The sequence below is a fragment of the Sceloporus occidentalis genome, unplaced genomic scaffold, assembly GCF_023333645.1.
Source record: "Sceloporus occidentalis isolate IW3139 unplaced genomic scaffold, rSceOcc1.0.p SCAF_5, whole genome shotgun sequence".
Classification (NCBI taxonomy): domain Eukaryota; kingdom Metazoa; phylum Chordata; class Lepidosauria; order Squamata; family Phrynosomatidae; genus Sceloporus; species Sceloporus occidentalis.
Window position 1 is genome coordinate 98,074,752 of NW_028316985.1, and position 26,072 is coordinate 98,100,823.

Below are 26,072 nucleotides of genomic sequence, written 5' to 3' on the forward strand. Positions count from 1 at the left end.
AAAAAATGAGGGGGGAAGCACCCATTCCGTTGGCCAATGGCTGTAGGAAACGTTACCTTTGACGAAAGCGGAAGTGAATTTGATTGACAGCAAAGGAGCTTTCATTTTAAACCGGTACCACAAATGTGAACTTCAGAGGGGTAAATTACCCTAATCAAGGTAAAAGATAGTAGGCACTTGTTTCCGGAGAGATTCGAGAGGGGAGGGGGGACCGGATTTGCCCAGTTCCATCCAGGGCAAAAGGGTGAGTGGGAATGGGGCCGAGCTGAATGTAACTGAGACATCAGGATTCTCTCAGGGACAAATATATCACCTACCAGATATAATAAAAGGTAAAGGTATGCCCTGTTGACAAGATTGTCAAGTCGTGTGTGACCATAGGGGGCGGTATTCATCTCCATTACTAAGCCGAAGAGCCAGTGTTGTCAAAGACTACTATGTGTTCATGTAGACAGCATGATTGCACAGAGTGCTCTTTACCTTCCTACCAAAGTGGTATCTATTTATCTACTTGCAGTTGCATGCTTTTGGACTGCTAGTTTGGCAGAAGCTGGGGCTATGAGCTCCCATTACCTTATCCCATCATGCAGCATCCGGGCCTCAAACTGCCAGCCGACTGATCTTGCAATCAATAGCGTCTTAACTACTTGAGCGCATCCCAACCAGATATAATACTTACCGCAAAATACTTTTGTTTTATCTTTTATAGATGAAAAGTCTGAAATCTGACAAAGCAGTGAGAGAAGAAAAGAAACATGTTTTCTGTAGAAGATGCAGCTTTTGAGCTTATCATTGCAGATATGGCTAATCCAGGAATCTTCTACAGAAAACATGCTTTGTCATATTTCAGACTTTTCATCTATAAAAAATAAAACAAAAGTATTTTAAAAGATTTAATTCTAGAGACAATTCAGAGACAGGCTGGAGTAGGCCAGAGAGAAATATTCCATATATGTCTGTGCTGAAGAGCATCAACTTCCACTGGCAGGTTAATCTAAGTACTTAACATAGATTGTTGGTATTTACACATGTTTTCTGTAAATATTTGCCATCATGAAGATCAATTAAATACGAAATAACAAAAGTGAATCGACAGCCTAAGTTCTAATAAACTGAAATATGCAGGAAAGTCTGTATAAATGATCTCAGGCCAAATTTGCTCCTACCTGTATCCAAGATTATCAAGGGGATCAGTTAGATCTTTCCCAGCATACAAAGGTCTAAGATGAAAGCACATTTTTTTCTTCTTTTAAAATATATTTTTCTCCATAGTAGCAGATAGCAGATATCATTCCAGTGAGGAAAATTATAAAGAAATACATTTTTGCTCATGTCTGACTGTCAGATACATGGTACAGAGAGACATTACAGAGTTTGATCTCTGCTAGAACCATAACAAATGGCGGCGGCCGTTCCACACGGCCGCTGCCATTTTGACGTAACGGACGCTCTGCATCCACATGTCATGCGGCGGAAGTGACGCTGCAAGTGCGTGACTAACGCCTCGCGGCGTCTCTTCTGGGCTGCAAGATGGAGCGCAATTTTCGCGCTCCTTCTTTGCTGCGTCCAGGATCTGCGCCGTTTGGTTGCTGCGGTTCCCGGATGCAGTAACCGGCGGCAGCAGCAGACTGCCGCAATCCGGCGGTCTGTAACGCACCTAAGTTTCACATTTGAAACACAGCATGGAAGCAGAAAACCAGCTTATTTCTTGTTTCCAATTCCTCTTTCCTTCATCCATAAGTATTGTCATGTTATAAAATATAATAATAATAATAATAATAATAATAATAATAATAATTTGTTTTATTTATATACCGCTATTCCAAAGATCATAGCGGTGAACAGCAAGTAAGCTAATTAGCAAGTAAGCTAATTTGCCCCCAACAGTCTGGGTACTCATTTTAGCGACCTCGGAAGGATGCAAGCCTGAGTCGAGCTTGGGCCCTTTTGCTGGTCTTGAACTCGCAACCTTCTGGTTGCGAGTGAATAGCTGCAGTACAGGCATTTAACCACTGCGCCACCAGGGCTCCTTATGGAGGCACAAAGGAGAGAGAGCGAGAGTGAGAGAAGCATTATAGACCCCAAAGGATATTTGCAATATATACCCTTCGAGGTCTATAGTGCTTCTCTCTGTTCTGCACCCCCACATTTTATAGCATGACCAGCAACATTTGCAATATATAAGCCTTTCCTCCACTCTTATATCAATGCCCATCAGTGTCTTCTACTATACTACAACCTATTCATCAACATTTGCCAATTCACATATATTATGCAATTTACATAATGTCAATGATTAGTGAATTTAATAATGGAATACAAATGGAGACCAGAAATTTTCTAGTTTACAGTCATTGTTTCTGCATACAAATTGTCTCAAAGCTCATGCCGGGAGTTTATTGAGGAAAATAAATGTCATCAGTGTCTTTCCAGCAGCAGCTGTGTATTTTAATATAATACCTACAAAGCAAAAAAGAAAAGAGGTACTAAAAAGACAAACAAGAAAAGAATAATGTGGTGGGGGACTGATGAGGTTCAGGCTGACTGGGCATGAAAATATTAATTGAATGTTGCAATTGTTGTTGCTGTGTGCCTTAAAGTCATTTCCTACTTATGGCGACCCTAAGGTGAACCTATCATGGAGTTTTCTGGAGCTGAGAGTGTTTGTTTCATCCAAGGTGTGTTCCCATGGCCAAGCAGGGAGACTATGACCCTGGACACTCTGGCGTCCAGGGTCATAGTCCAAATGCTCAAACCATGAAACCGTACCTCAGTGTATTTCTCCATGCTGTGTTCTTCAGGGACCAAGGGGGGCTGGTGGCAATTGATCAGAAACTAGAATTTGCTTTGGGGAAAATCCACTGCCATTCCTGGGGGATTTCCATTGAAAACAAATGGAGCATGGTAGTCCTTTAACATGAATCTCTAGTTGTAACTGACTGTAAGGGGCGGTATTCATCTCTGTTACTAAGCCAAGGGATTCGGTATTGTCTGAACATGACTCCGGTGGTCATGTGGCCAGCATGACTGCACCAAACACTGTTACCTTACCACTGAAGTGGTACCTATTTATCTACTTGTATTTTCATGCTTTCAAACTGATAGGCTGGCAGAAGCTGGGACTAGTACAGGAGCTCACTCCATCATGTGGCACTCAGGCTTCGAACTGCCAGCCTTCCGATCTTCCAGTCATCAGAACTGGTATCTTAACCGCTAAGCCACTGCTGATGTAAAAATTGCAAAATAAATCAGAAATGGAAAATATATTCCTTATCATCAGTGATAGGTACAGACACAATTCACTGCCCATGGCTTTCGTGCCACTGCATACCAAACCATGGTCTGAACTGTACTAATCCTACAATTTAGGGAAAGAATTTCGTTCTCCCACAATATCCTGTAATTTGAATTATAGAAAAAATATTTCTGCATCCAAGAAAAACAAATTCAGATTTGTTTCTTATGAATTAATCCTGAAAGCAGGAAAGGCCCTTTAATTTTCTAGTGAAATATGTGTATATGGGTATGCATGTGAATGCACATGTGTGTGTGCCTGCATGTACACATACACACTGCCAAAATTATCATAGATTTCACCAAAGAATCCTGGAAATTGTAGTATATTGGCAATTTTAAGAATCATTGGGATTTGTAACTCATATTCAAATAATATAGTTTCCAGGGTTCCTTAGGAAGAGGCTTCTAGGTTTGAAAAAAATCCAGACTTGTTACAATAGGAGAGGAAAAAGTTTCATTATTATTCTGAGTGAGGCATCCTTGAACTATATTGACTAATATATACACATATCCATCACCTGCAAAACATGATCTTAATTCTACTATGAGTGATCTTGAAAAAATATACCTCCAGTTAGACTTTCACTTGCTTCTTGTGATTTTATAATCCTGCTTCAATTTTTATGCAAGTTAGAAAGAAGAAAGACTGAAAATGGCTGGTGTGTATGTGTGTGTGTATGTATGTATTAGGTAACTTTTTACATCTAAAGGCACCATAGGATAATTCATAAATGTTTGTCAAGAAAAACGGAATGTTGTGTGTCATGACTTTGATATCGTTTAGACTGGCGTAGGGATGAAAGACAGTATTTTGTTAAAGCATCAGTGTTGTTGTTTCTTAAGTCAATGATCCTGTAATGATGTATGCTGAATGCTGGTCAAATAATGTGGCAGTTGAGAGATACCCTGCTATTTTCAAACACCCACAGTTGAAGCGATGGAGGTCCTTCCATGGGATGATGGTGGTCAATAACTGGGATGGTATTTCAATGCCTGAGGGTGCTGGAAGCTCTGAAATAACTAAGGAACTTGTAGCAGAGATTCACCACAAAGTACCATATGTTCCGAGCCATTTGTGACCTTGCGATGAATATGCGCCAGATGATCACAAGAATGGTGGTGTTAAGTGCATACTGAATATTCCTTAGCCTGGAGAAAAAAAGAAGAAGAGTGGCCAGAATATCAGTGTGGTGGACAAACAGTTAATACAGATGGTGGACAAAAGACATCCATGTGCTCGATTAATGTGTCATGGGGGTTGATGTGAATGTTGCATTCTAGTGGCTCTGCTCCATACTACTCCAGGAACATAGAGTAACCATGGGGGTCAGAATCAGCCTGAACGTTCCACTGGTTGCTGAACTCCTATTAGAATTGTACTGATCTTGTTTATGGTTGGGCAAGACACAGCATATATGTTGCACTGGCCCACTGTACATTTTTGCAGCTTCCCAAGGTTTTCCTGCCACTGATGAATTTCCCCTGCAACTGGGGCTGCATTGGTGAAAAGACTTCTCTTTTTGCTGTGAAAGGACCCTTTGAAAGCAAGAGGCTCTGAGCCTTGAAGCCTCCCAAAAGCTCGAATCTGTCTGCAAATAAGGTATGTGGGGAGAATAAACTGGGTTCACATTTAGAGTGAAAAAGTCAGTTTTTTCACTGTTGCACCATACTAGATTTTAACAGCACAATGGCAAACTGTTGACTTATACATAAAAGGTTGTGTATGTCTCACTTTCTTAAGTGTTGCTTTGCTGCAGGAATTCCAGCCATGTCTTCATTCAAAAGATATTTCTTTGTTCCTAAGCAATAGTTTTCTATGTATTCTGACCAATGAAGTTGACGGACATCAAAGCAGAATAACTGGAATTAGAGAGAAAAAGGAAGAAAAATGGTGATGTATCACAAATGGAATGGAGCATAGTTCTAGAAGCTGCGCAAAATATTACAGCAAGCAAAACAAACAGATATAAAGAGGTTTAGCACTGTATTCACTAGGAAAGCAAAGGAGTCTTGGATCCAACTGAATCCAAGACAGAGATGCCCCTCTCTTGTTTCCTCCTTTTCCTCTTATGGAACTTTTACTGGACATTAAAGGAGGCAGGGAGAACTCTATCCATCCTGTAACAGCACTGGTCGACACAAAAACTTATAAACTGCCCTACCTGAAGGGATATGACCAAGGTATGACCAAGGTATTTGGGTATCATCAAAATATTCTTCCCATTATGTCTAAGTGCCAACATGGCCATGCACATTTCGTGACACTTAAGGCTTTCTCAGGCCAGATGTCATTTTCAAAATAACAGAGACAGTTTTAATATTTCTACTGTGATTTGTGCCACAATACTTTCATGCTGTGGCAGTAACAGAATCAGTGAAAAAGGCTGCCCCAATATATTTCACCAATGAAAAGGGGAACTGCCATGAGATTCTTGAAGTTTGGGACTTTGTGGTGGTGATGAAGAATTAATTTGCCCCAAAATACCTTTGGTTTTTCTGTGTCCCAAAATATGTTTTTGGTCTGAAAATATGTTTCCTGTGGAAGCAGAAATATTTTTGCAGAGGATGCACTAATTCCTTCACAAAAATATTGCTCCTTTGTAAGAAACATGTTTTATGTGCAGGAATGGGTGTATTTGTACAGTGTCTATAAAGTTCTGCCAATTTTCTATCACAAAAACCAAACCAAAAAAAAAAAAAAACCAACAAAGAAAAAACAATATTCTTGTGTGGAATCAACATACCCTGTGCAAAAATGCTGCAATTGGCAGCCTGTTAGCAACATACAAAGTTGTAACTCTAACATATGCCTGCATGTGCATTTTTGTGGTCATTGCAGAGAAAGAAATTCGCTATCTCCCTCACTCAATGACCCATACAGCCTCAAAACTCATCTTCCTCCTTTAACCTCCATGGACATTTAGACCTGGAGGATATAGCTCAATGCACAATGCTGTTATCATCTTCTGGATCACCAGAGGATCTCTGGGAGGTTCCAGAGGAAGCTTTAATTATGCATTTTTATAGGGACCCACCTAAATGCTCTTCTGCCATCCTGCCGCCCCTTATCAATCACTAAATGGCTTTAGGGAGAGGGCGGGCTGCAGGAGACAAGGAGTTGTGAGGGAGATGAGAGGTGATATGGGTTGCAGTTGTTCTGGAATTTTTCACTCTGCCTCCCCATCCAAGATTTTGGCCATTGTTTTCCTTTCTTTCTCATTCAAGATAAAGTCATTCTACCCAGTATACAACATGCCAGCCACAACACTGCATTTTGTTAGCTAATTCTTTGTATGACTGCCACCTGATCTAATTCACTGGGTAATGTGCTATTAACTGCTGCTTTATTGACTGCACCCACACGTCCACACATACAGAGATCAAGACTGCTGTCTTAATTGTTATACTCCAATATGGGGTGCAAAGAGCCAGTGTGGTGTAGTAGTTTCAGCACTGGACTATGGCTCCAGAGACCAGGATTTGAATCGTTGCTCAGTCAGGGAAACCCATGGGGTAAGCTAGTCACACTTTCTCAGCCACTGAGAATAGCAAAGGCAAATCTCATCTGAACAAATCTTATCAATAAAACCCCAAGATAGGTTCATCATAAGTTAGAAATAACTTGAAGGCACACAACAACAAATATGGAGGTGTGGCTATGGGACTAGAACAGATGACCACACACACTCAGAAAGGAGAGATGTAGTAGCGATGAGTGACTTCAATTCCTGATATTTCCTGGAAGTCAAACTCAGCCAAAAAAATATGGTCCAGAAAATTCCTCACTTGCCAGGCAGATCATTTCATTGTCCAAAAGGTGAAACAGGCAACAAGAGGATCGTCTATTTTAGATCTGATCCTAACTGACAGGGATGACCTGGTTAAATGGATGGAAGTGGCAGGATCCTTAGGTGGGAGTAATCGTGTTTTAGAATTTTTTATACAGTGGAAAGGGGAAGCCAAGAATAGTCAGAAAGTCATTCTAGACTTTAGGAAACCTGATTTCAGTAAACTTAGTGAAATGCTAGGGGTGATCCCATGATCAGGAATAGTCAAAGAGAAGGGAGTTCAGGACGGAAATTTCTCAAAAAGAAGATACTGAAGACCCAAATTCAAACAGTTCCAATAAAGAGGAAAAATAGGTGTCTCAAGAAACCAGGATGGATGACTAAAAAACATTCAACTGAATTAAGTTTTAAAAGGGACATGTATATGAAATAGGAAAAAGGGGAAATCACCAAAGAGGAATTCAAACAAATAGCTAGCACATGTAGTCAGGAAAGCTAAAGCACAGAATGAGCTCAGGCTTCCTAGAGAGGTTAAGAACAATAAAAAGGGCTTTTTTGGATATGTCCGCAGCAAAAGGAAGAATAAGGAAATGGTAGGGCCATTGTGGGGAGAAGATGGTGAAATGCTAATGGGTGAGAGAAAAGGCAAAACTACTCAACATCTCCTTTGTCTAAGTGTTCTCACCAAACGGAAAAGGAGTTCAACCTGGGGAAAATCTGGAAGAGGATGAAGCAAGAGAAATGCAGCACAGAATAAGTAAAAGAGTTAATACAGGAAAATAGGGTTAATCTAAACAAATTCAAGACTCCAGGACCAGATGAATTACATCCAAGATTATTAAAATCTTAAAAGTATTAAAAGAACTGGCAGAAATAATCTCAGAGCCAGTGTCACCAATTTTTGACAATTCCTGGAGAACAGGAGATGTCCCAGCAGATTGGAGGAGGGCAAATGTCCACACCTTCAACAATGAAAAAAAAGAGTACTCAGGCAATTACTACCCAGTTAGCCTGACAATGGCACTAGGAAACATTCTAGAGCAGATCATTAAACAGAAGGTCTGTAAGCATTTAGAAAGGAATGATATAACTGCAAAAAGTCAACATGGGTTTCTCAAAAACAATTCATGCCAGACTAATCTTATCGCTCTCTTATATATATATATATATATATATATATATATATATATAATTATCAGCTTGGTAGATGAAGGTAAAGGGTGTAGCATATCTTGATTTCAGTAAGGCCTTCAAAAATATCCATAATGACATTCTTTCAACCAAACTAGTAAAATGTGGACAAGACGATGCAGCTGTTAGGTGGATTTGTAATTCACTGACTGTCCAAACCCAAAGGGTGCTCAGCAATTGCTCCTCTTCATCTTGGAGAGGAGTGATTAGTTCTGCCCTGGGCCCAGAGCAATTCAATATCCTTATTAATTACTTGAATAAAGAAATTTAAGGCCTGCTTATCAAATTTGCAGAGGACACCAAATTAGGAGGACTAGCTAATGCCCCAGAGGGAAAGGATCAAGATTCAAAATGAGCCAAAGGAGGGTGAAGGGCCTGGAAACTATGCCTTATGGGGGAAGACTCAGGGAGCTGGATATGTTTAGCCTGGAAAAGAGGCTAAACATACCCAGCCCTGTTTAAATATTTGGAGGGGTGTCACATTGAGGATGGAGCAAGATTGTTTTCTGCTGCTCCAGAGACTAGAAAACAGAACAAAAGATGCAAGCTACAGGAAAAGAGATTACAGCTCAACATTAGGAGGAAGTTACTAACAGTAAGAGCTGTTCAATGGTGGAACAGACTATCTTGGAGAGTGGTGGAGTCTCCTTCTTTGGAGGTCTTTAAACAGAGATTAGATGGCCATCTGTCAGGGATGCTTTGATTGCGATTTCCTGCATGGCAGGGGGTTGGACTGGATGGCCTTTGTGGCCTCTTCCAGCTCTACAATTATATGATTCTGTCTAAATATGTATAAAGCCATTAAACAACACTGGGTCCAGGAGATAATTCTGAGGCAGCTCACTAATCTCAAGGATGAGGAACAGCCATTGATAAGCACTCTCAGGGTTTGATCTGTCAACCAACGACAGATCCACTGAACTGTAAAATTTTCTAGCCTACAATTCACCAGTTTGCCTACTAGAATATATTGAGGGTTCTTGTCAAAAGCCTTATTGAAATCAAGATATACTACATTCACATTTACCAAGCTTGAAAAAAAGAGATAAGATTAATTTGACACGACTTGTTTTTTGGAAAATCCATGGTGGGTCTTGATAATTGCAGCACTGCTCTCAAAGTGTGCACAGATTGTTTAATGAAATTCAAAGACCTAACTATGTTAGTCTAGAAAATCAGTGTGCAGAAGGATCTTGTAGCACCTTTGAATCTAACTGAAAGAAACAAGTTGGTAGCATGAGCTTTCATAGCCTTGAGCCAACTTCCTCAGACGCATGTCTGCACCTCAAGTCTACAAAAACTTATGCTACCAACTTCTTTCTTTCAGTTAGTCTCAAAGATGCTACAAGATCCCTTTCCATACTGTTTAATGACATGTTTTAGAACTTTTACTGGTATTGACCTGAAGCTGAATGGCTGGTAGTTGTATTTGTCCACTTTCTGTCCTCTTTAAAGATAGAGACATTTGCCCTCCTCCAGCCTGCTGCCACCACTCTTGTTCTCCAAGAATTATCAAACACTGACAGCATTTCTGTCCTTACATCTGCATGTTCCTTGGATGCAGTTCATCTCACCCTGGGGACCTTCAATTCATTTAGAACTGTAAGTCATTCCTTTATTACCTCTTTGCCTCTTCTGGGCCATAGTTCTCTTACTACATGATTTAATCTTGTTTTTTACCAGTTAGAGCATGGTTTTCCTTTTGGAAGAAGACCAAGGCAAAGAAGGTATTAAACAGTTTGACTTTCTCTCATTCCTGTTAGCATTTTATGATCTTTTTTACACAGTGGCTTTGCCATTTACTTGTTCTTCCTCTTCTCCCATACATAGCCCAAACCCCTCCTTTTGTAATTATTTTTAACCTCTTGAGCAAGACTGAGCTCATTCTGAGCTTCAACTTCTGTGATTTTCATTCTGAAAGTATTGGCTATTTGTATAGCTCTTTGATGGTTTCTTCCTTCTTCAATTTCTTATACATATCTCTTTTAAATCTTGGTTTATCTGAAAGTTCTCTTGTACATCCACCTGGTTTCATTAGACATCTTCAATTTTCTTCCTCATTGGAATGTTTTGCAACTGTGTCTTCAGTATCACATCTTTAAGAAAGACTCATTTATCATGAACTCTCTTTCCTATAGCGTTTCTAATTATAGGAATCAGTCCTATATAGAGGAGCCCTGTTGGTGCAGTGGTTAGATGCTGGTACTGAAGCCACTCACTCACAGTTGCAAGGTTATGAGTTTGATACCAGCCAGCGGCTCAGGGTGAACTCAGCCTGGTATCCTTCCAAGGTCACTAAAATGAGTACCCAGCTTGTTTGGGACAATTATTTATTATTAAATTGTTATTTAAATATTTGAAGGGATGTCATATTAAGGAGTGAACAAGCTTGTTTTCTGCTGCTCCAGAGAACAGGAGCAATGGATGCAAGCTACAGGAAAAGAGATTCCACATCAACATTAGAAGGAACTTCCTGACAGTAAGGGCTGTTTGACAGTGGAACACACTCCCTTGGAGTGTGATGGAGTCCCCCTCCTTGAAAGTCTTTAAACAGAGGCTGGATGGCCATCTGTTGAGTATGCTTTGATTGAGAGTTCCTGCATGGCAGAGGATTGGACTGGATGGCCCTTCACTCTCTTCCAACTCTATGATTCTATGAATTAGCTTACACATTGTAAACTTCTTAGGGAGTGATTAAGTGCACTGATAAGCAGTACTGAAATGTACTTGCTATTGCTATTGATAGGATCTCAGCCAGGATTTGCCTAAACTTACTCAAATGGCTTTCTTGAAGTCCAGAGTGTTTTTCTGCCTATATATGGCTTCCCCTTTCCTCTGCATAACAAATCCTAAAAGGATTTAGGATTAGAGTCAGTGTAATGTAGTGATCTGAAACTGGAGACCAGAGTCTGAATCCCTGCTTGGCCACAGAAACCCAATGGGATATATCAAGTTCTCTGTCTTAAAAAAGTCAAAGACAACCCCCCTCTGGTCATTTCTTGCCAAGAGAACCCCATGACAGGTTTGCCTTAGGGGTGCTTTAAGTCAGAAACAGTCTGAGGACACACATCAACAACAATAGGAAAGCAAGAGGATCCCATTATTTCCATCCCATTAACTAGTTCATCTCTGTCGGTTAGGATCAAACTCAAATAGGTGATTCTCCTTGTTCCTTCTTCCAAATTTTGTACAATAAAATTATCTGCCATTAATTTGTTGGCCTTACGATCTTGGCGCAGTGTGTTTAAGGAAGACATCAGCCAAATCTTGAGCCTGGTGCAGGTGGGGGAAAGCTACAAATTTGTTAAATTTAAAATCTTAAGAGCCCACACTTCATCTTTAAGAGACTTCTCCTACCCCTGGTTGGGAAAAAACATATGTCAGATTTCCATAGGATATCTAAAAATGCCATGCATCCATCATGAAAACGTGACTTATTGCAGGATATTGCATGATATGTGACATGTAGTGCAGCTGACAGGAATGAACAGTGCTTCCAGATTGGGTTCATAGCATTGTAAAGGCTGAAGATCTAAGAGAAAGCCACATGTTGTGATAAACAGATTTGTCACTGCACACATGCTGATGCAAATGTTACACTTACCCTTCTTAAAATTTCTATCATGTCTTATCACAAAATCACTTAATGGTAATAGTACATTCCTGAAGACTCTAACCACAAAAACTGACACCAGTATGGCTTGAGTTATTCCCAGAATTCACATGCTATTTGTTCCTTGATCATGGATGTACTACAAAATATTTACCTTCTTGTCCTTTGGACTCAGCTGGCTCATTAACTTATTCATATTGTCTGAATTCCATTCCCAGCTGCGGCTGGTAAAATATTCAAAGAATGTCATGGACTTGTGCAGGCGATTAAATAGCTTCATCATCCTAAAATAGAAAATGGAATAATGTGAAATGTCTATTAATACAGATACAATTTAAATGAGCAAGTTATGGGGAGAAAGGGGAGTTTGAAAACAACATTTGATCAGTTAAAACTCAAATTATGCAAAAATTTGATAATATGGAAACTGCCTAATGTTTTCTATCACAGTTACAGCAATGGAGTTCTGATTGGCTCTTGGGTGGATATTTTTGCCTTTTCTTCCCAAAGACTAAGTAATTTAGTCCAACTGAATTTTTAGAGTGATGAAAGTCCTTTGTTCAATATGTTCTCCTCAGAACCATGAGACAGCATCATCAAGCTTCTGCTAATTTAACCCAACCAGCATAGAAACAAAAGAATCAAACTGTTCTCCCTAAATACCATAAAGAAATCCCACTTTCTTTTCATCACTAAGATTACATCCCTTTGATCTGAACTTATGAAAGATTAGAAATGCCTCACAATTCCTCCTGGAATCAAGTTTAGATTTCACCAACTCTGTTCAAAATTGTCTGGAATTTAGAACATGTGTAGCCAAATGATTTTGGAAGATTATTTAAACCTTTTTTGGATTTTTACACACTGTTGCATAGACTGCTTATCCGCCAAAGAAATACAGATTATCCCCTGTGCCAGTGGGGATCCCACACCAGGTGTCACCCGGTGTATGTGTGTGTGGGGGGGATTACTGGGGGAGTGGGACTTCCGTGGGTGGAGAAGTGCCTGCGAGAGTGGGAGAAAGGGCTGTGCGGGTGGGGGAAGAGCTGCGTGTGCAGCAGAAATGTCTGTCTGTGCGCCAGCAAGGTCAGAGCCTTCTCGAGGCCCAGAGGGGCAGCCATGTGGGCCTGAGCAGCGGGCGTCACTTCCTCTTGTGATGTGTCACTTTCCTTTCTGGGGGGCACCCGGTGCATCCAACCCTCTGGCACTGCCCTGTGCTATGGAGTCCTTTCTCTCTCAAGTAATAGCATCTTCCTCTTAGTCTGCTCTTCTCATAAACATTTGGCTTTTAATGAACCTTGGATTCTGATTTTTCCTTTCTAGCAATTATGGATAGCAAATTTCATAGCTTTCCTAACAATAATCCTGTCATTTGCTAAGGACATTTTCCAGAAAAAACTCTTAAGGCCAAAAAGGAGGAGGGGGGATTATTTTTAGCTACAGTTGAGTTTTAGCAAGAGTTCTGAGCGAGTCTGTCAGAGAAAACACACTGAAATATAAATATATAAGAAAATAAAGCTGGAATAATTTGGTCAACTACTCATCTCTGGGCTACAATAACCTTTTGGGCAATGTGAAAAACACTAGTGGATGAGTAATCAAATCAGCAAGGCAGAGAGAGACAAGAGAAAATGGATACACTTTAGAATGATGCAAGAGTGGGTGTGGTAAAACAATTTGCAAACAATCTGCAAAAGGATGCCTGGAAACAAGCAAACTAGCAATTACTGAATATAGGCATGCAAAGGTTTCTAACGCTTACAAATGGCACCATATTAATTACAGTAGATTATTCATCAGACTATCTCCCCATATCTAGTTAGTTAAATGCTGCTGATTCACTGCCAAACTCAGTAACACCACCAAAGAGAGAAAAGAAATCCATGCAACAGTTCTGGTTTTCTCATTACAGTGAAAAGATCTTGTGCATACTGGTTGCCAACATACTAATATAGCATGGCTCCTCTCACCTTGGCTTCCTTCCAGTTAGCCTCAGATACAAATCGTAGAGAAAGGCTGGAGCTTTGTGACTGACAGCTGTCCAATACTGGTGCATCAAATAGTTTGAGGTCATGTTAGCATTAGGTATTCTGAAGGCTTTCTCCAGTGGATTCCTTTTGTATGTGGATATGACATGATATTCTGCAGGATTAAATAAAATAGATGTGCTCATTAAAAGACTAAAGTACCCAAAGACATGCATGCAGGAGAACATAAATACACCAAAATTTAATTAATACTGTGAATAAAAAAGACATAGAGGAACAGCTACAAATATTTTTTTTGCACAAAAATCCAACTGTGAGAAAAAAATGCTTTTCAGTTTTATGAATTCCATCCAGTTTAACAACACATAAAAGCAGTATTGTTATTAGGTACTGCAGATGAACAGCCAGCTATCCAAAAGCTTTAGCTATTGTATACATTTTTTAAAAAAAATGTACATGAGAATCATCTCTCTACTTTCACATAATTTTGAACACTGGGAAGAATTAGACTTAAACCCAAGTAAATGTGAATAGGATTGCACACTATCAGTGGTCATGATGGCTATATATATCTTGCAAGACGAAAGGCTCTTGAGTACTACTTACTGGAAAACAGCAATGAGAGACATGTTACTTCTTGGTCCTGCTTATGGATTTCCCATGAGCATCTGGGTGGCCACTGGGGAATGCAGGCCTTTGCTCTTATCTAGAACAAATCCTCTTACTTTCTTATGAAAAATTGTGACTATTGTGTGGAACACTGAGGCACCATAGCCAGCTCTGACATTTCCAGGAATGAATGTAGTGGTATACCAATCACAACTGTGCCTATGTGCTTGTGGCCACCAATGAAATCTGGGCCTTAGTGTGGAATCCAGGAGTACACCCAAATTTGTCAACATGGGTTTTCAAACATGCAACCCTACTTGAGGCAAGTGGGATTACTGTTCTTAATCTGTTGACAAAACCTTGGCACAAAACCTCAGTAGCCTTGACATTCTTAATACATTTTAAAAAGTGATGATTACCCGGAGGAAGGAAAGTTGTCTAAGATCATTTTATTTGGCTCATATTTACTTCTACCAAATTTTAAACAAGAATTGGCAAAAACTTTGTCCTTCTTACAATAAAAATGTTTCAAAATATAAGAAATAGAAAGATGATACACTGAAAGAATTGTCACAATGAAAGCACAAAACAACAACAACAAATTATTTCTGACTTTTGCTGACTCTAAAGCGAACCGATCATGAGTATTCTGGGGTGACAGCATTTGACTTGTCTAAACAAGGTTTAGTAGGTTTCCATGGCTAAGCAAGGATTCAATTAATGGTGGCCTCATGATTTTCATAAGGTTTCATAAGAGCAAAACATATGGTGGGTAAGGAGTGGCTTTTCTCCACCCCTTTGCTAGGCAAGTTGGGGCTGTGACAACCACACACCACGCCCCCAACCCGGCCTTCTCCCAGCACAAAAAGAAGCAGCAAAAAGCCAATCCTTTTTGCACCTGGAAAAGGGTGCCTTTGCCACAGTGGTGGCGTTTTTTTCAGTGTTTCTTCAGTGCAGCTGCGCTGCTGAAATGCTGTAAATCTGCTGCACATGTCAGCTGTGTGGCTTCCCAGTGGACTGGAGGCATACTGCTGTCTGAACGCCACACACTCCAGTCCATCAGGAAACTGGCTCTTTTTGACCGTCTGTTTCACCCCTTAGGCAAGGAATACTCATAGATGGTTTTGCCAATTTCTTCTTCTAAAAAATAGCCTGGAGCACCTGGTATTCTCTGGTGGTGTCCCATTCAAATACTAACCTGGAAAAGCTGCACAGTTTTCAAGATCCAGATGTTGTTGGACTGCAGCTCCCAGCATTGGCTACACCAGTTAGGGGTTGCTGGAATTTGCAGTCCAACAATAGTTGGAGGGCCTATGTTACAATAAAGTAATAAAGTGATCCAAAGGTTGCTTAAAATGAGTCCCATTAGGCTTATAGAATGAAAGGCTGCATATTGAATGGGACATTAATGTGATTCACATCTGTATCCTCCACTGAGTCCAATGTATTACAGTATGCACTGGAAAGGGAGGGGAGATGTAGATGGAGAGAAAGAGAAGAATTAAAGTTTGGAAAGGTTTTGGACTACAGCTCCCATAATCTCCCACCCAGCTATGGGAACTGGAGTCCAAAAAAAGGCAATGTTTCCAGGCTCTGACAGACATTGATCAATACAACTGCATAAATATTTGTAGTCTCTTCAGGGAGCTGACTCTGTGGACTAGGATCACACCACGGTGTGTGTGTGTTGTTTCCAGATAGAGCTACATAGAGCAGACCATTTTGGTTGGCTTGCAACACACAAGGTGGAAGATGCAACAAGGGGGTCAGCTATTTTAGATCCGATCCTAACCAACAAAGATGACTTGGTTAATGGGGTGCAAGTGGTGGGATCATTAGGTGGAAGTGACCATGTTCTCCTGGAGTTTGTTATACACTGGAAAGGAGAAGCCAGGCATAGTCAGACACACATTCTAGACTTTAGGAGAGAGGATTTCAGTAAACTTAGAGAATTATTGAGGGTGATCCCGTGGTCAGAAATACTAAAAGAGAAGGGAGTTCAGGACGGATTGGAGTTTCTGAAAAAGGAGATAATGAAGGCACAATTTCAAACAGTTTCAGTGAGAAAGGAAAATGGGAGGTGTCTCAAGAAACCAGGATGGATGACTAGAGAACTTTCAACTGATCTAAGTTTTAAATGTAACATTTATAAGAAATGGAAAAAGGGGGATATCATGAAAAAGGAATTCAGACAAATAGCAAGCACATGTAGGGGTAAAGTCAGAAAAGCTAAAGCGCAGAATGAACTCAGGTTTGCTAGAGAGGTTAAAAACAATATAAAGGGCTTTTATGGATATGTCCGCAGCAAAAAAAAGAAGAAGGAAATGGTAGGGCCTCTCCATGGAGAAGATGGCAAAATGCTATCAGGGGACAGAGAAAAGGCAGAATTACTCAACACCTTCTTTGCCTCAGTGTTCTCAGAAAAGGAAAAAAGTGCTCAACCTAAGGATAATGGAGCAGAGGACGGAAAAGAGGAATTTCAGCACAGAATAAGTAAAGAGATAGTACAGGAATATTATGGCGGGTTACAAACCGCTGGGTTGTGGCGGTCTCCCACCGCCGCCGCTTGCAGTGTCCGGGAGCCACAGCTGCCACACCGCGGGGCTCCCGGATGCTCCAAGGAAGGAGCATGGAAATCGTGCTCCTTCCTGGGCCCCGGAAGTGGTGCCGCAAAGCGCAAGGCGCGCTTTTGCGGCATCACTTCTGCTGTGACACGTCTGGACGCTATGCGTCCAAGTCGTCAAAATGGCGGTGGCCGTGTGGAATGGCCGCCGCCATTTTGTGCGCGCGGAGCGCGTACTAGAGTTAGGGGTGTGTGGAAGCACCGCCCCTTCCTAACCCTAGTACGCGCTCTGTGCGTACTTTCTGGCGGTTTGTAACCAGCCATTGTTAATCTAAATGAATTTAAGTCTCCAGGACCAGATGAACTACATCCGAGTGTTATCGAGTTTGAATTTATATAAATTTTGGGTGCCAAGCGATGAAAAATCAGGACCCCTGACTGACCCTATCACAGCCACCATTATCCCAAAAGCGAGCTGACCACGTAGCCAGGCAGCCTTGCAAGGCATGGCTATAGCAAAAGGTAGATTTAAACCTTAAGAAACCAGTTCTGGGAGTTGCCCTACCAGTTTCGCAGGCAACCTGAAAGAATGAGGACAAAGGAAGTTTGCCTCTCCTATTGATGGCATTAAGTACTCAGCCATCCAGATAGTGGTCCTCTCCCAAAGAAGTGGCAGACCCCTTTTGTGTATCTATTGTTTAACTTTAGTCTTAGTCAATAGACAGCCATCAAGATCTTTGTTCTGCAGGTAGCTATAGCCTGAGGACACGTTTCGCAGTATAAATAAGGCCCAGATTTCTGTCTTCTTTGGGCTTGTTGAGCTGAAGTTTCAAACCTCAAAACCTTGCTTGTCAGAGCTGCTGCTCCAGGCTTGAGTTCTCCGAGCCTTGGGCTCCGCTGAAATCACTTGAGCTAAGCCAATGCTCACTGTCTCTTTCGGGCCTCTAAGTTAGCTTTGCCCGCCGGAACTCAGCTCCTAGCCACCGCGGTCGCCGCTTGCTTTCCTTGTTCCCCGTGGCCGGCAGAGGGAGGCTTGAGAATTTGCGCGTACAGCAAGGAACGAAAGCGCATCTCTCTGTTTTTCCTGGCTTGTGGTGTAAAAGCATTGCAGTGAGGGCAGGTCGAGACATTGTGACCCTTGCCCAGACAAAGGAGGCACATAGAGTGGCCATCCTGGCTGGGAATTTTGCCTCTGCACTCTGTGCACCTCTTGAAAGAGTGCAAGGACATTGTTGAACAAGCTGAAGGGACAAGACGAGACAGGGGTCAAACAAGCCATAAAATACCATTGATCAGAGTCCAAAACAAGCCAAATCACTATCCAAAGAGAAGTCAAAGCCGAAATGTGGTCAAAAGCGAAAGCGAAAGGAAGGAGCGAATTCCAAATGAGGTTCCCTGTGTTGCTCACATGGCGGACAAAAGTAACTGAGAAAGGGCGGGAAGACACCGAACCTATAGAGGGTGGGCAGAGCTACTGCCAAAAAGTGTTCCCTAGTGATTCCAGTAGGGTCCGAAATTGCTGTGCAGGCTCAGAATAACCCATTTGTGTGCTTAGCAGAGACCATGAAGAAGAATCTCATTTACTACAGTGTGCCTGCATTATACACGGGCGCTATATTTGTTTTTGAGCTTATGTGCAAAGCCGCGCGGGAGCGTGCGGACGCAAGGGGCGGTGAGTCCCATTTGGATGAATGGGACTTGAATGAGACCTCAGTATGCGTGGTATTTAGCTTACGCGGGGTGGGGGTCCGGAACAGATCCCCCGTGTAAGCCAAGGGTGCATTGTATTTTATTGTTCATTCACTCCATTTGGAGAGCTTTTTTGAGGCTCTTCACAATCTTTTGTTTTTTTTTTTGGTTCTCATCACTTTCAATAATTCCGAGCCTTCAGCAAAATTGGCTACCTCATTACTCACTTCTAAATCCAAATCAGCTGTGGAGAACTTTGCCCCCAATACAATGGCAAACAATGGAATTCTACACTGTGGAAAGATCAACCAAGCTTTTAGGATTATACTGTTAGAATGTATGTAAATCTGGAATCATATTTTATTTTCTTGCTGTCTGCAGTGTAGTAAAACTTACCCATCTCTCCCCAGCAAAATGGGTTCATACCACCTGTGGTACAATTGTATATCAAGATTGATTTTGGCCTGAAAAATAAGGGAGGGATGGGGGAACACAATTTGAAATGAAGAAAGTAAACTAGACATAGTATTAGTTTGTTCATAATAGTTCTCCCATCATTTTGCATATCTCTAATATTATAAAAAACTTTTACTTTTAGAGAAGAATTATTCATCCATATAGCATTCGCAGAGCACAGAGTAGTAACTTCTCTAAGCAGTAATTCCCAGGTTGAGATACACAAGTGTGTCATAAAAAAATAAGAGATATAAATGTATGATATAGAGATGTAAAGAATATTCAAATACCAAATAAAAAAAGAGGAAGGGCATCTCAAATGTTCAAAAACAGTGATGGAGAAATTCCTTCTCAAGTCTCTTTTCTTATTTTTTTCCACAATCTTCAAATAAACTTGAGGACTACTTTCACCCACCCCTCAGTAGTTTCAACTTTCCTGGTCTCTCAAGCCAAGAGGGCAGGATTGCAACAAGGAGGATCATCATGGGCTATGTTCACAGAGACAGCACCCAACAATGACACCTGCATAACATAGGTAGCACGGATAAGCTACTTCACTTGGCTGCCCTCCTACAACATGGGAGGGGGGAGGTAAAGCAGGGAGACAGATGCGGCAAACTGACAGAGAATCATTGAAAGCGATAACCTCCTGAATTGCAGCCTGGCTTACACCCACCCTTCTGATGTTGTGCAGTTAGGGCCAGTGGGGTAGGGCCTGAGATAGGATCATAGAGGGCTATAATTTTCCCATTTCTTACCTGGCTTCCCCCACTAGAAATATGAAGGCCTGGGAAAAAACTGGAAAATTTGTGAAAAATTTTTCCCCAGCACAATAGAATCAAAGAATCATGCAGTTGGAAGAGACCACAAGGGCCATCCAGTCCAGCCCCTGCCATGCAGGAACTCAATAATAATAATAATAATAATAATAATAATAATAATAATAATAATAATAATAATTTTATTTTTATCCCGCCCCTCTGCACAAAACAACCGGGGAGGCTTACACCATTAAAATATACATTCCATACCCCCCCAATCCCGCCCCCACTTAAAATATAAGTGAACAATTTACCATATAAAACAGTCAAAGCATCCCTGACAGATGGCCATCCAGCCTCTGTTTAAAGATCTCCAAGGAAGGAAACTCTGTCAGGACCATGTTGTAAAGAGGTCTGAGAAAATGACATGGATGAGGCCACTAGGTGGATCTGTAGTGGAACTTATTACAATTGTAAGTGGCAATTACTAAGCCTGCATTTTAAAACAGTGCATCATGGGAAGGCTGATGCAACTGTCACTTTTTGAGAGAGAGTGTCGATATGATGGTTGGTGTTAGAGCAACTGCTTCTGTGTTTGTTGTTATGGTTGGCTGGTTGGCAAAGTAACTTATTTGTGAGTATTCAAGACGGCTGTCTGATACTCGGTGTAATCTTTGTATATAGTTTTGTAACAAAAATTAAAAAGCCCTCTTATTGAGAAAATAATAATAATAATATTTATTTGTATCCCGCCTCGCCCTGTATTGGATTGAGGCAGGTAACAACAAACATAAGAACAATAAAAATAAAACACAACATACCACAAGTAAAAACATAGCAAAACATATAAAATCCAATTCCCTATCTCCCTCCCACCTTAAAAACGACAATTCCAAACTGGAGAGTGAACATTCTGAGAAGGTCAATTTGGGAATGCCTGCCGGAAGAGATCTGTTTTTATTGCCTTCTTAAAGGCCTCCAAAGATGTTATATGGCGGATCTCCTCCGGCAGGTCATTCCAGATTTTTGGAGCAGCAACAGAAAACGTCCTCTGGGAAGTTGTTACCAGTCTGGCTTTCTTAGACTGCAAGAGATTCTTCCCAGAGGACCTGAGAGTGCGGGAAGGATTGTATGGGAGAAGGCATTCCCTCAGGTAAGCTGGACCTAAGCCATGTAGGGCTTTATAGGTAATGACCAACACCTTATACTGTGCCCAGAAGCTAATAGGCAGCCAGTGTAGGGATTTTAAGATAGGTGTAATAGGTTCAAATTTCGCACTCCCTGTAACCAATCTGGCTGCCATATTTTGGGCATGAGGGTTGCCCAATGTAGAGCGCATTACAGAAATCGAGATGAGAGGTTATCAGTGAATGTACAACCGTTTCTAGGTTTTCCCATTCCAGGAAGCTTCGTAGCTGGCGTATCAGCCAAAGCTGATAACAGGTACTCCTGGCTGTTGCATCCACCTGAGATGACAGCTGACGCGATGAGTCCAGGAGTACACCCAAGCTACAAATACAGTCCTTTAGGGGAAGTGTGACCCCGTCCAGAACTGGAGAGCTTATCACCATTTCCGGATTAGGATTGCCTATAGGGAGTACCTCCGTTTTATTTGGATTCAGTTTAAGTCTATTTTCCCTCATCCAATCCATTACTGACCTCAGGCTGTCATTCAGAGGGGAGATGCCATCCTTGGTCACTGAAGCAGTCCGAGACATGGAGAAGCAAATCTGATTGTCATCAGCATACTGATAACACCCCGTCCCATGTCTCCGGATGATCTCACCCAGCGGCTTCATGTAAATGTTGAATAGCATTGGAGACAGTATCGCACCTTGAGGGATACCTGAGTTGAGCTCCCTCTTGGCCGAACAACTATCCCCAAGCGACACCATCTGGAACCTACCCGAGAAATAGGTCCGGAACCACTGCAAAGCAGTGCCCCCAATTCCTAACTCTCTCAAGCGTTCCAGAAGGATACCATGGTCTATGAAACCTTGCTTGTCCAAAGATTCATTCCTGTGTGAGAGGAAATTTGCTATGCAACTAGGGCCTGGTCCAGATCGGCGCTTTGCACCGGCCTGGCCAGGTACTAGGGTTGCCTGGGGGCGGAGCCTAGTATGTGGCGGTGGCATCATCATGGCGGCCTCCCATCTACATGGGGGCTGCCATGACACCGGCGCTGAGCGCCCAAACATGGCGCACAGGAACTGGCGTCATGACAGCACCACTTCCTGGTTGCAGCACTGCAACAAAGGAGCTGCTCTAGCTTCGTTCCGGTGCGCCATGGGAACAAAGCCATGGGAAAAAGGGGTCAGGTGGCCCCTTTCTCCCATGGCTGTACCTGTTGGAGTGTTCTGGGACATGAAGCCCCAAGGACACCCCTTTTTGGGACCACAGGAAAGCGGCATTTTGCCACTTCTCCTTGGTCTTGAAAAGTGTCGGATTGGGGCCTCTGGGCTGCCCCTGCCCCCAACCCCGGTGAGCTGCCCTGTCCCCAACCCATCAAGAAAAGGGGCGGGTGCAGACCGCTCCTGAAGGGGCAGTCTGTACTGCGCCTTGCAGACCTTCAGAGAATCTCAGATTCTTCACAGACCTTCTTCTGGGCGTCTTGTCCATGTACATAAACTCTGCTAGTGTGCACTTCGACAAGGGTTATGAACCCAGTACACACCTTGATAAATTGCACCTCACTCTGAGAGAGTGTGTTCCACTGTTGAACAGCCATTACTGTCAGGAAATTCCTCCTAATGTTGAGCTGGAATCTCTTTTCCTGTAGCTTGCATCCATTGTTCCATGTTCTAGTCTCTGGAGCAGCAAAAAACAAGCTTGCTCCATCCTCAGTGTGACACCCCTTCAAATACTTAAACACGGCTATCATATCACCTCTTAATCGTCTCTTTTCCAAGCTAAACATATCCAGTTCCCTAAGTCTTTCCTCTTAAGGCATGGTTTCCAAGCCCTTCACCATTTTGGTGTCCCTCCTTTGGACACGCTCCAGCTTGTCAACATCTGTTTTGAATTGTGGTGCCCAGAACTGGACACAGTATTCCAGGTGGGGCCTGACCAAAGCATTATTACCTCCCTTGATCTAGACACTATCCTTTTTTAAAATGCAGCCTAAAATAGCATTGGCCTTTTTAGCTGTCGCATCACAATGTTGACTCATGTTCAACTTGTTGTCTACTAGGACTCCTAGATCCCTTTCACACATAGTCTTGTTAAGCCAGATGTCTCCCATCCTATATCTATGCATTTCATTTTTTCTACCTAAGTGCAGTATCTTATATTTGCCCCTGCTGAAGTTCATTTTGTTAGTTTTGGCCCAGCTTTCTAATCTATTAATCTACAATAATAATGTTGTTTATTTCTTATCTGCCTTTCCCCCATTGATTGAGGAAGGGAACAAGAAATTTGGATACAATACTAGATTGGAGACATAAAATGAGTTCAAACACATATAAGACTAGTTAAAAGCATGTAGCACCAGTTAAAAAACTGTGTGCAATTCATGACAACATGTATCCCACTTCTTTTTTTTCTTATCCTGCCTATGTGTAGTGAGTGAGCAATATGTCCCAATTAATTTGACAGAACATATTTCCTAGTACATTTGCTTTAAAATCCATTCTGACATTTTTATCCTCATTTCTGTGGTTCTCTGGTATAAAATATTTAAGACAAGGTATTCATATATTTAATACCACCAAATTATTTCTAAAAACTATGTAAGAGGAATTTTTTAATGTAAGACTATGTACCATATGGGATATGGTGGCTCAATTGGTTAGGACACTGACTCTGCTGATTGCATGGTTGGTAGGTTGGCAGTTCGAGGCCCAAGCACCGCATGTGATGGGGTGAGCTCCCATCGCTAGTCACAGCTTCTGCCAACCTAGCAGTTCAAAAGCATGCAAATGCAAGTAGATAAATAGGTATTACTTCAGTGGGAAAGTACACAGCGTTCTGTGCAGTCATACTGGCCACATGACCCACAGAATAGTCTCTGACAACACTGCCTCTTCAGCTTAGTAACGGAGATTAACACTGCCCCATATGGTAGGACACGACTTAACAACCTTGTCAAAAGGGAATACCTTTACCTTTTATGACCATATCAGATCATTACAATTCACTCTACAGGAATAATTTGACAAGGCACATCACTAGCAAGATATGGTTGCAAACAAATAACCCACAACTTTTTATCCTCATTTTTTATCCTCTAGCAGGCCACTCAATGACTAGAGCGGAGCTGGTGGAGACACCAGCGCTTATCCGACAAGACACTCCATCAGGCCCTCTTCAAGTCCTATGGAGTTGCAATAGGTGCAGCAAAGAATTCCTTCTATGCTGCATGTATTGCGTCTGCAGAGTCACGTCCAGCAGAGTTGTTCAGGGTCGTGAGGGAGCTGACTCAGCTTCCTCCCACTCTGAACCCTATTTTAGAACCAACTAAGGCCTGCTGTGACAATTTTAACAACTTTTTCGCAGATAAAATCTCTCAGATAAGGGCTGATCTTGACACTGGCATTATAACAGAAACAATAGTAGAGGTATCCAGAGCTTCCGTCGACTCTATTAAACTGGATCATTTTGAGTTTGTACCGATGAAGTGGACAAGCTTCTTGGAAGCGTTAGGAAGACGACATGCTCTCTCGATCCCTGTCCTTCTTGGTTGACCGCCCATGGTGGTGATGCAGTAACATCATTATTACAACTTATAATCAATGCATCCTTCAGGTAGGGGAAATTTCCATCGAGTTTGAAATTAGCAATTGTCAAACCTTTACTTAAGAAACCCTCCCTGGACCCCCTGGTGAGAAATAATTATAGACTGGTATCCTTGTTGCCATTCTTAGGTAAGCTGATTGAGAGAGCGGTCACCTTCCAACTCCAAGCAGTCTTGGATGAAACCGATTATCTGGACCCATTTCAAACCGGCTTTAGAGCGGGATACGGAGTTGAGTCTGCCATGGTCGCCTTAGTCGATGATCTCCGTCTGGGCATTGATGGGGGAAGTGTGACCCTATTGGTGCTCTTGGACATCTCAGTGGCTTTCGATACCATTGACCACGGTATCCTTCTGGAAAACCTGAGGGAATTGGGTATCGGGGGCACTGCGCTCCAGTGGTTCCGATCCTATCTCTCGGGCAGATTTCAGATGGTGCAGTTGGGGGACATTTGCTCCTCTAAGAGGGAACTTACATCTGGTGTCCCTCAGGGAGCTATTTTGTCCCCCACTTTGTTCAACATTTACATGAAACCGCCGGGAGAGATCATCCGGAGACACGGGGCGCGGTGTTATCAGTACGCTGATGACAGCCAAATATGTTTCTCTGTGTCTCCAACTGACGCAGTGACTAAGGATGGAGTCTCTCCTCTGAATGCCTGCCTGGAGTCGGTAATGGGCTGGATGACGGAAAACAAACTCAGATTGAATCCAGAGAAAACGGAAGTACTCGTGATAGGTTTCCCAGGCCTGGGGAAGGAAATTTGTCCACCTGTCCTGGACGGGGTCACACTTCCCCTAAAGGACGAAGTTCGCAGTTTAGGAGTACTTCTGGATTTGTCCCTGCAGTTGACATCTCAAGTAGATGGGACGGCCAGAAGTGCTTGCTATCAGCTTCGGTTAATACGCCAACTGTGACCCTACCTGGGCCAAAGGGACCTTGAAACAGTGGTACATGCTCTGGTAACCTCTCGCTTAGATTTCTGTAATGTGCTCTACATGGGGCTACCCTTGTACCAAGTCCGGAAGCTTCAGTTAGTACAAAATATGGCAGCCAGACTGGTCACCGGTGCATCTAGGTTTGACCATATAATACCTAAGCTGAAAGCTCTGCACTGGCTGCCTATTTGCTTCCGGGCACAATACAGGGTGTTGGTTATCACCTATAAAGCCCTACATGGCTTGGGCCCGAGTTACTTGAGGGACCGCATCTCCCTATATAATCCGCCCCGCACACTCAGAACAAGAACTTATTGGAAACTCCATCGTCCAAATACGTCTCCTCTTCCCAAAGGGCCTTTACAATAACGGCCCCGCAGATCTGGAACAGTCTTCCGGAGGAGCTCCGTCTCATGACTTCTTTGGAAACATTTAAAAAGAGATTG

At 42.2% G+C, this 26,072-nt stretch overlaps 1 protein-coding gene across 2 annotated transcripts in view; it reads right to left on the reverse strand.

Annotated features, from left to right (window-relative positions):
* Positions 1 to 1,842: 1,842 nt before the first annotated feature.
* The window catches only part of LOC149312549 (fatty acyl-CoA reductase 1-like), a 68,972-nt gene continuing 44,742 nt past the window's right edge, over positions 1,843 to 26,072 (reverse strand). For both annotated transcript variants that reach the window (XM_089524853.1, XM_089524852.1), the window contains 5 exons: positions 19,135 to 19,202; positions 13,860 to 14,031; positions 12,044 to 12,173; positions 5,030 to 5,157; positions 1,843 to 4,446 (listed from right to left, as the gene is read on the reverse strand). In XM_089524853.1, coding sequence (XP_089380979.1) covers positions 4,284 to 4,446; positions 5,030 to 5,157; positions 12,044 to 12,173; positions 13,860 to 14,031; positions 19,135 to 19,202 — 661 coding nt within the window. In that variant the 3' untranslated portion in view covers positions 1,843 to 4,283. The remainder of the gene's footprint in view (positions 4,447 to 5,029; positions 5,158 to 12,043; positions 12,174 to 13,859; positions 14,032 to 19,134; positions 19,203 to 26,072) is intronic.